General features: G+C 33.2%; 1 protein-coding gene across 7 annotated transcripts in view; it reads right to left on the bottom strand.

Annotated features, from left to right (window-relative positions):
* The window catches only part of DMD (dystrophin), a 1,304,666-nt gene that overhangs the window by 698,826 nt on the left and 591,481 nt on the right, over positions 1 to 14,359 (bottom strand). For all 7 annotated transcript variants that reach the window (XM_087759563.1, XM_087759562.1, XM_087759568.1 and 4 more), the window contains 2 exons: positions 5,062 to 5,172; positions 501 to 674 (listed from right to left, as the gene is read on the bottom strand). In XM_087759563.1, the coding sequence (XP_087615689.1) occupies positions 501 to 674; positions 5,062 to 5,172 (285 nt within the window). The remainder of the gene's footprint in view (positions 1 to 500; positions 675 to 5,061; positions 5,173 to 14,359) is intronic.

The following is a 14,359-nucleotide window of genomic DNA, read 5'->3' as shown; positions in this document are numbered from 1 at the left end:
TCTGATCCTGAATTCAGGACAATATTCTGTAAATTTTAGCTTTCTCCACATAAATCCATATTTTCAAAATTTTTCACTCATTTAATTAACATCCCATGCTTCTGAGAGGTCTTTGCCATGACAGAAAAAGAGAACAACATATAGAAAGGAAAAAAGTTACTGTAAGACTGTTAGAACCATTTCACCGTGCTATTATATCCTGGGAAACTTTGAAATCAAATACAATTTTAAATGTACAATGTTCTTATACCCTCATTTGCAAACAACAGAAACAAAAGGAGGATCAAACCCTTCTCTCTATCCTCCTCTCCTTGAAAAAATCAAACTTTAACTAAAAAGGTTCCTATAACTTTCATTGTGTAACTTTGCTCTTAAATCTTTCTCAGAATCTTTTCCAATAACTCCAAAAGACATATTGACAGTGTCATTGAAAAGACTTTAAATTTGAAAGGCAGAACAAGCAGGAAACAAATAGAAAGACAACATTTTTTAATATTTACCATGCAGTGATCCAACTGTGACTGCACTACTTCCTGCTCAACACTCTTCATCTCCAACTTGGGAACCTGCAATTTCACTTCATCTAAAATTCTTTTACATTCTTGTAGGCGCTGTTCAAAGTTGGCTGGCTTCTGAAACAAGCGAAACTTCATGGAGACATCCTGCAGCTTTTTCTGAAAAGTAAGCAGAGGTGGGTAGTAAATATAAAATCAAATCAACACTGAAGCCAAGTCTTAGACCCATTTCAGAATACTTAGAATCCATTATCAGCAGTTTCTCTTTTAAAGAATTTAAAACTTTTGGGGAAAATACCAGCAGCAGAAAATCTTGGTCTTCACAGGAGGAAAAAAATTCTTGTATCATCCAGGACAGTGGATGCAGGAGAGCCAGTGAGGCCATATGCTCAACTGAAGAAATTAAGTGATTTCATATTTTCCAATATGCAAAGTGTTAGGGGGTGGGGAGCGAATGGGGCTTTAATGGCTTTTATTCCCTCAAAGAAACCCAAATAAAGCGGCTGGGCAGCAAGTAGTTCTAGCACAAAACCTGAAATTTAGAGTATAAAATTGATTTCTATTTCAATTTAAAAAAAGCATAACCTAGAGTAAAAAGAAAGTAATTTGAAGGCAGAAAAATCTATGACAAGCATGGCTTCTAATTCCACAATTTTCGCAATTTGTTATCTTTTTCCATTAATTATATTGCTTGCTTACATGATCCCTACCTCAGGGGGAGGGGAAATAATTAAAAATAAAGCAAAGAAAGGGCATTTTAATTATCTACTTGAGTAAGAACTAATTTCTCTTTAGAAGTACAGAGCAAAGTACTAGTAGAATAAGTTTTTCTACTGTTTGGAAAAAAAAAAAGAATGTCACTAAGAAATGGATAAGTTATTAAATAGAAACTCAGCATCTGCAAACACACTTTTGATTTTTTTTATCTTCAAATCCTGGACACTTTATAGCAATACAGTGTTGTCTGTATTACACAAACTTGAGAAAAACTATAATAAGGAATAGAATTAACCTATACATAGGCATTAGTAAAAATGCTTCCCAGATCTATCAGATTTCTGTGAAGGAGGCAGGAATCATGAGCAGAAGACAATTCTGCGTAACACAGAGAACTGTGTACATTTCAACATTTCAGCATTCAACATTAAATACTCTTAATGAAACTGAGATCCAACAGGTTAAGAAAGGAAACCTTTCCCTAGATAAATAAGTGAACAATTGAATAAAAATAGGAAAAAAAGGGTAGGAATAAGTGGTCTTATTTTTCTTCAGTGTGTTTGCATACACTAAATTCATATTTAATTAGTTTTTCATCTTGTGACACTTCAACTTGATGAAGATCAAGTCCTGTGGGAAGCTTGCAATGCCACATCAATATCTGTTACAATTTGTGTTGGTCAATACACTAAAAATGATCTAGAAAAGAGAGAGAATGACAGTATTAATGATAGAGAAAATTAAAGTCATCTGTGAAGAGTCACTGAAGGATTGCACAATACTGAGGATCTATAGGAAAAAAACAAGCAAATTATATTTAATTAATCCAAAAATTAAGTAATGCACATCACAAAAGAAACACTAAGCTTGATATACAACAAATGAGATCTAAATTATCAATTAGCACTCTCACTTGAGTTATAATAGATAACTATAACAATTATATTATATACTTATATTTATCTCCGACACTTTTAAGAAAATAACAGCTCAATACTTAAAAGCAGCCAAACAGGCAAAGTGGGTATTTGGAATGGTTAGGAACTTAAAGAGCAAAAAAGAAAATACCTACCAGAGTATAAAAGTCATTGTATAAATCTATATTGTGCCTGAATAATGTGTGACATTTTGAGCACCTCATCTCAAAAAATATACACATAGAAAATGAGTAGAGAAGAATAATAGGACAACCGAAGCTATACATCTAAAGGTCTCAGTATGATTTAACATACTAGTCAGTCTGGAAAAGGGACAACTGAAGGGGATTAACATTAGTGGAATGCAAAAAGTTGACCAGCAAATGATGTTAACTGTTTCTCAAAATTCATGAAGAAGGTGACAGCAAGTTAAACTCTTACATAGGGAAACTAAAATGAACGAAAGGAAGGACTATTTCACATAGGATTCAGTTGTGTAACTAGCTGTTCAACGAAGTTAGGGATTCCAGCAATTTACAAGACTTCAGAAAGTATTTAGACATGAGCTTTAAATACCTCTGACCCAGAAGTTGCTCAGCTGCAAATCACTGGGGAAGCATCACATAATCTTCACCTTACTGTACCTTGTCACTGTCTTCTGACTACTACTGAAGATACAGTTTGGGGCTAAATGGATCTTTGGTGAGAAGTAACATGAACATTCTTAAATGCTAAAATGTGTGGTCGGCTGAATTTCCTTCACATCAAAGTTTAACTGATGGCAATACTCAAACTTCATGGTCAGTAGGCATATCTGGCTGGCCTAGATAAAGAGCACAGCAACAACTGATGGGAGAAAAGGAAAGCCCACAACTAAGTCAGTATCATTCCTTTTTGATTTGAGGAAAATGTCATCTTTAAAAGCAAAGGATCCATAGTTATCCAAAAGCAAAACTAAAGGTAATTAAATATTTTTAGAGATTTAGCATTCTTTTATATTTTACTACATTAAATAATGTTAAAATATCAGTAGGAATAAGTAACGTGGTAAGGGAAGGGAGTCAACTATCTTTTTACTCTGACAAATGTGTTTACCTTAAAAGACAGATGATATGAAATAAAGAAACAAGAATGTCATTTGTCTGCTGTATAATTTCCTCCCACAAAGAATTTACTATTAAATTTCCAAAAATAGCCCTTCCTCAGAGAAGATTTCACTTTCATGTAACAGTTCTTAGCCTAGTAGAACTAACTAGGTTTTAAATCACTATGGCAGAAATAGATTTTTATTTTGCTGATTGTCCTTTTCCCCTTAAATTTAAAAATCAGAACTTAACTCTCAACCTACCATAACCCAAAAAGCCAGGATAAATTTGGTCACTTAACAGTTGTTTCACAATCTCATTGAAATTACTTATTTTCATAATTGTTTACTTTCTGTCTAGATAATTGAACTAACATTAGAATAAATATATGTCAAATAGAAAGGTTACTTAGTGCAAAAAATGCATGAAGGAGTTATTTATAAGTGAGAATGCTCTTCAGGAAAAAAGTAAGTAAAGACAAATCTTGTGAAATGTGATTTACCGCCAAAGGTACTGCATAACGATGGAAAAGAATTCAAGAGTTCACTGGCCTAAAATCAAATATAGTCATAAATATTTGGAACCAAGGGTTCAGCTTTTACCCTTTCTGGTAGTTGATATTTACAATTGCTATTTTTTGTTCATATTTTATCTAATGTAAGCAAAACAAATTCTCAAAAAGACCCCACCAATTTGTCAAAACTCAAACTGATGCATATAGTCATCTGGCAAATCCCTTTGAAGAAAAAAATATCTGCACAAAGATGGATTAAGAAAAAAAAAAAAGGGGGGACCTAGAAAGGGTAGTGCTCGCTTGCATGCTGTTGAATTTACAAACATTTAGATACAAAGTCATCTGATGCTTGCATTTCACTGATGAAATATGAGCAACATCACAGCTGCCATGGAGACCATCAGAAGGTGAGTTAGTGTGAAGGAAGACAGAAAAATAAGGAAACATAAATATTCTCAATAAAGAAAAGCTAGTCCTGTAAATAAGAGGAAACAAAAAAACCCAAACAAATCAACTTGTGAATTTCAAATTAATTAACTGTTAAAATGCCATTAATGTTATCCATAATAAAATACAAAACTGAAGCTAAGATACTTAGAAACATTTGACAGAGATGAAGAAAAAGATGACCTTTTTTACTGTTAATACCATAACAAAATTCTTTGTCTTTCCTAACAAATTTTGACAATTTGTTTTGCAGCCTGGGGAACTTTGGCACTAATGCTAAAACCAAAAGCAGCAAAATAGTCAAAAACCCATCACAGATTAATGGGTAAAAATGTGTACTGTTCTAAGTGTTAATAAAGTCTTCTTCAGCTTCAAACAGGTCTCTCTATGTCTATTAAGCTAGATAAAATAATGCATTAGCTAACATTTTAAATTGATGACTGCAATGCACTGCTCAGCATAAATTTGTCTTTCAAATGCAGTTCTACCAAATATTTCCAAATATTTTAAATTACTTTTAGCTCTAAATATTTTCAAATACCTCATCACATATACCAAAAAGCCTCACTGTAGTTTTGTTTCTCGCAACCGCAGCACATTCAAAACAGCCCTTATATAGTGTCACCACTAGCTGGTTACGTCAGCTCTGCGTAAACTGTTGCCAACTAGCTAGGAAAGTTATAACAGGAAAATGAGCAGTAAGAAGACATGGATGTTATGCTTTATCCGCTCTAATTTCCTGGCTAGAAAGGAGCAGCTAAAACAGAAGAGATACTTCAAGAACATTTCAGACTATAGTAATAGTGCTACTCATGCTGTTTATTTGCATGAGTGAAGGAAAGATGGAAGAAATAAGATTTGCATACCTGTGCCACCTCAATTTGAGAAAGCACTCTTTTGGCAGCATCTTTACCTCGGTTTCGTTTCTTCATTTCTTCCAAGCTAATCTCATGGCTTGTTAATTCAGATTGTATTTTCTATTGAAAAATAAAGACAGTAATCAGCACGGTCTGAAGAAAATGTTTGTGTTGTTAATATTATTTGGAACAGTTGATTTTGAAAGATATTAAACAGAAGTACTACACTATATACAGGATAATTAGAGGAAATTATTCAAAGAATTACTTGTTCACCACCCTGTAAATTATTCAGTTTAGTTTCTCTTGATCATAATAAAACCTCCTGATCAAACATATATAAGTCTGACATTGTGACAGTAATGACATAATCTTGCTAAGGAAATTGTGATTAAATTGTAGGCAAAAAAAATATAGATTTCTTTTATCTGAAGGAAAGCAACTATTGTTATTGGGAAGAAAATAAAAAATTAATCATAGAAAAGGAAAATACAAATAGAAAAGTGATTTGCTTCACTATTCTTATTTCTTATTATTTCCACAGTATCATAAGGCGAGTTGAGAGAAAATTGATCCAAGTATCCTGTATGTATGACAACATCTTCATCTCACAGAGTTGTGTTATATCTAAAACAGTATACAATTTGTGGCATATTACTGACCAGAATCTGCGTTCAGTATCTGTAGATATGGTAAATGCATAATGACATGTAGTTCATTAATACACTAACTTAATCCATTTTCTAACACACATTTCTGGTTATCACTTTCTGCAAAACCAGTGTGCAATCAAATCATCACAAGAAAAATATCAGCCTTGTAGTTCACCATAAATCAACCTTACACAAAACAATTAACTTAGGCAGTGTTGGCTAGTGCAATGTAACGGAAAAGAATTCCCATAATATATATTGATACAACATAATATAGAGCGATTCACATATTTTTATGTTTAAATTGCTAGAAAATGAGAAACTGTTATTAGCAGGATTGCTAGACAAGTACTACTAAGAACGATTACGCTGTGAAATAAAGACAAGGTATATCTCCACCAAAAAAGGTATTTAAGGCCATTGCTCCTGAGTGAAAAAGTGATTTTAGATTTAATCATTTTTTTCTATGGTACAGAAGAATTTCTCAGATAAACTAAAGACTAGCTATAAGTTTAAATATATGCACATGCATTTATCTTACACTACAGTAACTTGCAAAATGTGAAAACTGTGTCGTTCAAAAAAGAATTATGCAAATGAAGAAAAGGGGGTTTTAAATTACAACTTTAAAGTTTGATTATAAGTAAAAATTAATACATAGATATTTTTAATAACATCTTCATATGTTATTAAGTACAAAGCTGTGTACATTGTATGCTCTCTACTTTATAGGGGTATTACATGGTTATAATGATTTGCATAACAATTTATTGTATATAACAATACTACATTGAAAGCAGTTTTTCACAAGTTATATTGGAAATGTATTAAAGTAAATTTTAAGAGAAAAAGACTTACAAAAATACAGAAAATTATTAAGTCATTGAGAAAATACAAGTCTAACCTATCCAGTATTATTTAGAGAAATAAAATATTTTTCTGAAGCAAAGCATTTGTAAAAGCAGAATGACTGACAGAAAGCTGTCTATTTAGATGAAACTTTTAATTTAAAATTAATGTAATGGTACATTTTCTATTTTTCATAGTGAATATTTTGAGTTCTCCTAGACAAGGCTATTTACTGAATGGCCAGTAGTATTTGGGGTAAATAACAGAATTTTTCTAGATGTGATATTTTAGTTTTGAGAAAATGAAGACAGTCAATTAAAAGGACAATGCAATACCAGGAAAGAAGGTATATTAAATAGTTTATTTTGGAGTATTTCTTTTCTCCTTGTCTAAGTTTAAAATTTCCCCCTTGAAGTGTACTAGAATTGTAACAAGATTATCTTCTGTGTTTGTGCAGCACACAGACCAAATTGTTGGTGGTAACTCAGCTTTAGTTAGTTCCTGAAGCCAAATAATTTCTTGATGTCTTGGAAGTCAGAACTGTATATACAAGGATGAAGCAAGCCTGACTGTTAGAAAAATATATGATATCATATCCAGTACTTCAACTGTTTGCTTCTGCACCTCATCAATTAACCGATTTTTGGTTGTATTTTCCAGTTTACTTTGTTGAACCTCAGAGTCACTTTGGAAAGCATATAATTGAACAGTTCTTATCTGAATAGGTCAGAACAGCACCGTATAGATAAGAGTAGTGTTTAAGCAATTAGGTATTATGGGACATTGCACGGAGATTATTCTATCTTACTTTTTTTTTCTTAAATTGCTTTGCGGGAGAGCTTTCCTCCAATATGTTTGTTCTCTCTAATTCTGTATTTTGATGTCAGAGTAGGTGATAAAGAGTAAAAGCTTTGCAGCAAAAACCGCCTTCATTTAATTTCTAGAACATTACAATATAATGCAGTGTATGTAACTAATAAATATCACTGTGCTTAAACTATTCTGTCCTACAGGTTAGGGATTCTCATTTTCCATCACTGGCTTTTTTTTCAAGAACTTTATTAATTTGTAAAAAAATAATATATATATGAACTAAAATATAAGTGTGTGTATATATATATATATATATATAATAATTATATTTACAAGACCAAAGGCACTGACTATGCCTGTTCTCATGAGGACCACTTCTAAAGCCAAAGGATTTCAGTCCTAAGGGCATGCAATGCATTATTTTTCTCAATTACTAGTCTTTAACTTTAAAAAGATGAACAGTGAAATGCAGAGTCTTGCTATATTGACAGTAAAAAACAGAAAACTGGCAGCGTAGCTAGTTCTTGGAAAAACCTTTCCTATCTTGAATCAGAGAAAGGAAAACCAAAAGAACCAACATGACTATTTGTCTCATTTGAAAATTGACACAAACCTAGCTGCAATCTCATGCTTCGAGAACAGCATTTAGAAAAAAGGTAACAGGGCATAGAAACAAACTCTGCAACATTATTTGCAACAGAAAATTGAACTACAAGGCTTGATTATATGCCACTTCCCATCAATACCTGCTATCACAACTAGAAAATCAGTCATCATATTTACAAAAAACAAAGAAATGCCAATCAGTAATAATCAGCAAAATCATAACAATGCAAAGTAATTTTGGAAAAAAAACAACAAGCCAAACCCCCAACCTTCTGTATTTAATTAAAAATAAGCGTTTTATTTATAACCAAAGGATAAAAATACAAAACCATAATATACATAGAAATAATATTGTGGAATAATGGCTGAAAAGATTAGATTGGTTGTACATCTGATGTGCAAACACGGATTTTAGCATGCAGAATGCTGAAAAGACTACACTACAGGAACAGCTGCCAGTTCCAGTTGATGTAGTATCATCAAGTTGAAAAAAGTTTGAAAGACATTCTGGAAAACACACTGGTGAAATTGCTTTCTCATGGAAGGTCAGGGATACCATTTTCCACCCCAGAACTGGGGGAAACCGCTCATCTCTCTTCTCTGCTCTTTAAGAACGAAGAAGACTCTGTTCGTTCTGTTACTTCAGGAATGGGGCAAGGTCATAGGAGATGTGTATTATAGTGCACATTATCCTCCAAGACATCTTAATTTCATGTTGCTGTACCTTGTTGTATTGTATATTAGTTGCCAGAAATTCATAACACAGGAAGAAATTACTTTGCAGTCAATATTGACTATACCAAGATCAGGAAATTGACAAGTTCTCTGGATAAATCCAGAAGAAGAAAGATACAAGTGATATGTATATTAACACATTCCAAGACAGACAGGAAACCCTGATGTCACTTGAACTTAGAATAAGCAACAAATAGGTGAAATATTTCCTATGGGCCTGCACTGTAATGAGAGTCACCAATTTACTAGTCTCAATTTGATTTATAAACTTCCACAAAAAATACACTAAACATAATGAATTATAGTTCATTAAACACTGCTACAGCAAAGGGATTCAGTCAAAATAAAGTTGCCAGAATTAACCACACTTCCTCTTTTTTTTTTTTCTTCTTATTTCTCTTTCTCTTTAAAGTCCATTGCAGAAAAATATACACTAAATTCATGTTTACTAACTAAAAACCTGATTTATAAAACTTGTTCCTGTACAACAAGGTTATTTTCATTCTGTAACAAAAAACTGGCCAAATCCTCAAGGAGAAACATGTCCTATTTTCTCCATGGGAAGCTTAATGAAAGACATTGAAGGGCTTTCTATTCCAAAGCAAAGATTTATGGAAACACAGGGTGACACATTAGAGACAGGTAGTTCCTTAAAGAGAGGACACATGGATCTCTTGGGTTATACATAGTGAACAGAAAGACCTTTTTATACCTCTCTCTGACCTTGCAGGGTTGGTCCTTCCCTCACAAGATTTCTTTCCTGCCTAGCAACTTTCAGCGGCATACTGAGCTATAGGCAGAATCTATGGTAGGTAGATATAGGTAAGCCCTGAGGGCTGACTGTGACACTGTCCCCTGCTCTTGCAGGTGTTCCTGCAGTGGGAGGCTGCATGTCCCAGCCCAGGGGTAATGTCCTTTTCTGTCCCACTGGCCTCCCAGAAGCTGCTGCCAGCTCAGCATCTTATCTCTCAGATAGAAGGTTTTCCCCATAGTTTGAAGGATGATAGAAAATAAATATGCTGCTCCCTTCTCATAGACGTTTTTAAGCAGAACATGCTATGCAAAACATGCTATACAAAATAAACTAAGCAGTTATACTATCCTCTACTACATCCACAATCATTTGTCCATATTCCACATCCTCCAAGAAAATATATAAGGCAATACTAGTACTGGGCAATTGAATACTGTTTAATTCTCAAGAACTAAAAATTACATAGCCAGAGTAGTAAATCTTTCAGCAGTGAGTGGTGGATCTGGAGGCAAGGGCATTTACATTACCTTAAGTTTCTTCCACTGTTTGTTCTAGGAACATAAGGTCTAAATTTAGCCTAGAACATAACTTTTCTACTATGGATTTCATTAAGATCTACTGCATAAAAAGGCCTGAACTTGACAGCAACCCTATGAGTTCTGCAGTGGCACAAAAAGATGATGACAATATGACATTTTTCAGGCAAAATGGTGAATTTCTAATTGTTCTCTGTTTTTTTTGTGTACTAATCCATTATGAACTCAAATTATACTAGATTACTTTTGTAATTAATGAGTCCTTCACATAACTCTTACATCAAAATTGCCTGGATATGAATTTGCAGATTTGGCTCTCTTGAGCTGCAGAGAACAGCTTGTTAGCTCTTCTTGGTGTATTAGGTTTTCTGATTTGTATTTCTCTAATTACTACTTAGCTAGCCTAACAGCTCTCAAGAATGGTTCTCAGTTTAACCTCATTTTTGCTTATTTTCACAGTTGCTATCAATGCCTAAGGAGTCAGATCTCAGCTTAATGTATGGAGAAAATAAAACATTTAGAGAGCATTCTGGTAAGTTAATATTTATAAACAGAAAGATCATGATTCTAGCAGACATAAAAAACATATCTGAAACAATTTCAGAACTCTTAGTGGTTACCTTTGAAAACTCTGAAAAGATAAACAAAGTACCAGAAGATTAGAAAGATTAAGTTGAAGCACCCATTTTTAAAAGCACAAAAAGAATACGTGTCAATGATGTCACACCTTTGCAAAAAAAGAAAATCATATAATACATATAGAAGATGATGTTATAGCAGGAATGACATACAGGTAAGTCCCAACAAGAACAGCATACTTAGTTTTGGACACTACTCTTCAAAAAAGATTAACTGAAGAGTCCAAATGAGTAAAGCAAATCATCAGAGGATAGAAAAATGGTTGACAAGGCAAGACTGAATAAGTTGGACATGACAAATGCAGTTTGTGCAGTTAAAACACAGTTAATGCAGTGTTCAGATGCTATGGGGATGTGTAGAGTGTAAGAATCTGTATAGTACAGAAATCTGCATAGATATTGAAACTTAATGCATAACAAAATGTAAGCTTACACTTCTGAATAATGCTTATCAGCTATTCCCTCTTTGACCACTGATCTACATATGGCCGAACAAAATAATTCTCACAGTTTCCAGCAGAGTAAAAGTAAGTGTAAATACCTTTAACGTTAGACATTTTACTAAGTAGACAATTGTGAATTCTTTGTCCCAAAATATTAGTCTGAGGGCAATGAAGCATGGCACTATTCTTGTCAAGTAACACATTGCACAATTTGGTATTGAACATAGCACAGTGATATTTTAAAAACAGATTAATATCCTTATTCACTTAGAAAACAGTCAGGCGTGTAGTGCTTATCACTACAGAACTAAAATTATTCAAGGAGTTTATTGAAAAGGCAAAGTACATTACTTTTGCTTTTCTCAGAAACACAATATTGTTCATTTATTCTCCACTTTGCGTTTTACATAAGTCCACAGGGGGAACAACAGACAAGTGATTTGTCACATGCAGGTCAGAAGGGAAATAAGTGTGTTTTCTGTCCCATAATATAAAAATCCCCATGTAATCGCTTAGACTAAACAGAAGTACAAAGTGGAGATTCTCTCTCCCACTAGAAGTTAGTTAATAACAAAGCTACAAATAATTATCTGAAAAATATTTTGTCATATAAATGTAATGTTTTCAGTACAGATTTATTTTTTTCCTGTCAGTTAAAGAGCACTTGAAAAAAAAGTCAGCAACTGCAAATTACTGTGATGTTAACTTCATTCCCTGTATTTTCTTGGTAAATTTAGAGAAATTAAAGAGACTTCAGTTGGGATCATGAGATCAAGCATACAAACAAATAATCTCTCCTTCTGGAATATCCTTTTGGGCTTTACCTCATTCCAGCTTTTTTCATCATTACACCTTGAGGAATCTGAACTGATTTATCTGTGCAATTGCTGTTAGATTGTTTTGTCTGAATACAGCATCTTTAGTTGTACTCAAAATGAGTTGGGTGGCAGTGGCTCTCTAGCATTAAATTCTCAGTGCCACATGGTGGAGTAAGAAGCACACAGAATTTACCTTCAAAAACTGATCCAAAGGAGAAGTTGAACAGTACGTACTTCCCTTTCTTTCTGTCAACTTTCTGAATAAACTAAACTGATTATTTAATTTAAGAAGAGGAGCTAAATATAATTTTCTCAGATTCATTTCTGATCAGCTGAACCAAAGATTATTCCTCCTATCAAAGATCCCAAAGGATTTGAATTTTTGAAGCAAACACAGAGAGCTCCCAAACCCTCAACAGCTGTCTGATTATAAATTCTCCCATATGTTCTTTTAAAAATGCAACACATATTGCTGAACAGTTTGCTAAATCCCTCAGCATGGATAAACTGACCCCTGCCCAGAAACCAACATCATTGACTGAAAGATTCCCATTCCAGCTGTGCAGACACTGTAGTAGAGTATCTTATATGAATGAACTGTTTTCTGCTCTACAAGAGAGCTGTGCCAGCAGAGGCTCCGCAGGAGATGTGGCCATTCAGTATGTGCCTATTCTGCTACCGGTTGGCATGGTCATTCACTAAAGGAATGACTCAGAATATTTACCTGCATAAAATTGATTGTTTATTCCCTTTCCCTCTAAGGGTTTTAAAGAACTTCACAACTGAACTTCAGAGAACTTCAGTATTTGCATTAAATCTGTTCAGTTGTTAATTCAGTTTTTTTCCTTAGGTCCCACTGGCATCTTAAAATAAAAACATGAAAGGGAAAAAGTCAGTAGCCTCTACACTGGTTTCCCACAGTGGATAGAGTATAATCAGGTGAACTTGACATGAGACAATAAAATCTCAAGAACAAAAACAAGTTCTGCAAAAGCACTGAGCTGAAATTTTCCCATGAAAGTGTGCTAATTAAGGTTGGTTGAGTTTTATGCTGCTTCAGTTGTTGAAGTTCTGAATTACTTCCTTTTACACAGTCTGTGATCATTGCTAATATTGTACCTGAGGATACATATAAATCAGAAGCGTCCATATAAAGCACCACCAAAAATTGCTACAATGTAAGGGTCCAAACACACCAGAAAAAAGAGCACGCTTTCATATCAAAGTTTTCTTATGTATTAGAGTTATATAATTACAAGATGAGAAATTAAACTGTTACATCTTTAACAAATGCTGACTTGTATCCTATTGCATAAAAAAATTGTTTACATTATTCACATTGCAAGGAAGGAGAAAAATAATTCAGAAGGGTCAACTAATAGCTAACATAGCTTAGGATTCAAACTGGAACAATAATTCATCTGAATCTGATCCTATTCTTATACTGGTGTAAGTTAGAAGCAAATAAATTAGAATCCATTTCAAAATAAGACTGAATGCAAATATGATCCTGTTTTCTAAATACCACTTTTTAAAATCAGACATACAGACATAAAAATATCTGCACGTACCTACAAACACACACACACTAGAAAAGCAACTGAAAGATACACCTATCTACATTTTAATTCAAAAGACATGGAAAGTTTTATTTTTAAAGGAGATAAAACATGATTTTCAGGGCTACATATATTCAGCTCTGAATATATTTAAGACCATCTAAGCTACTCCATACAAGACACTCATTTTTTACAATGATTTAAACCTCTACAGGCATGCCAGAAAAAACATAATTGAATGCCTCTTCCAAAATCATTATAAAGCATTCATTTTCAATTTCCTTGTAGCCTTTTTTTGTTTGGTTGTTTTTTTGTAATCTGACTTCCTAAATTTAAGTGGAATTTACAGAAAAGTTGTTGTACGTAATATTGTACACTGTTAATAATTTTATACCAGAGATATTTGGTTTTATTTAATTTGCATTCTTACCATTTTAATGCTGCAGTAAAGCAGATGTTACAGAAGAAACAATGAAAGAGTAAAAATGAGAATTAGATGTACAATTGTATTTCAAAGGCTCAATAAACCATTTCTAAAGAACAGGAAAAGCTGTTTCTGTTAAATTTATATAAGCTGTAAAAACTGAAGTGTAAGTACATTTATCTGCACATAATGAAATAATTAACAATGTTGTCTATGTTTCAATAATTTAGTAAAAATCCCTAGGCCACATAATCAACTTTGTAAGAGAGCCATCTAAGAGCAGTGAAGATGATTAGTTTCTTCTTTCTAGGATGGGAACTAGATTTTAAAGAGTCACATTGTTTATCTTTGTCATTTTAAAGTTACTGTATAGTATTCCATGACATTTATAGTTCTTTACATCTTCTGGACAGGTATATAATATAAAACAGAAGGAAGAGATGACGTTACTAGAAAATTATCTTGAACTTCTCAAAGTA

This window comes from Nipponia nippon, unplaced genomic scaffold, assembly GCF_047370975.1.
Source record: "Nipponia nippon isolate SJK-2023a ecotype South Korea unplaced genomic scaffold, ASM4737097v1 scaffold_2, whole genome shotgun sequence".
NCBI lineage: Eukaryota > Metazoa > Chordata > Aves > Pelecaniformes > Threskiornithidae > Nipponia > Nipponia nippon.
Note: the sequence above shows the minus strand (reverse complement) of the source record. Positions and strands in the feature narration are given on the sequence as shown.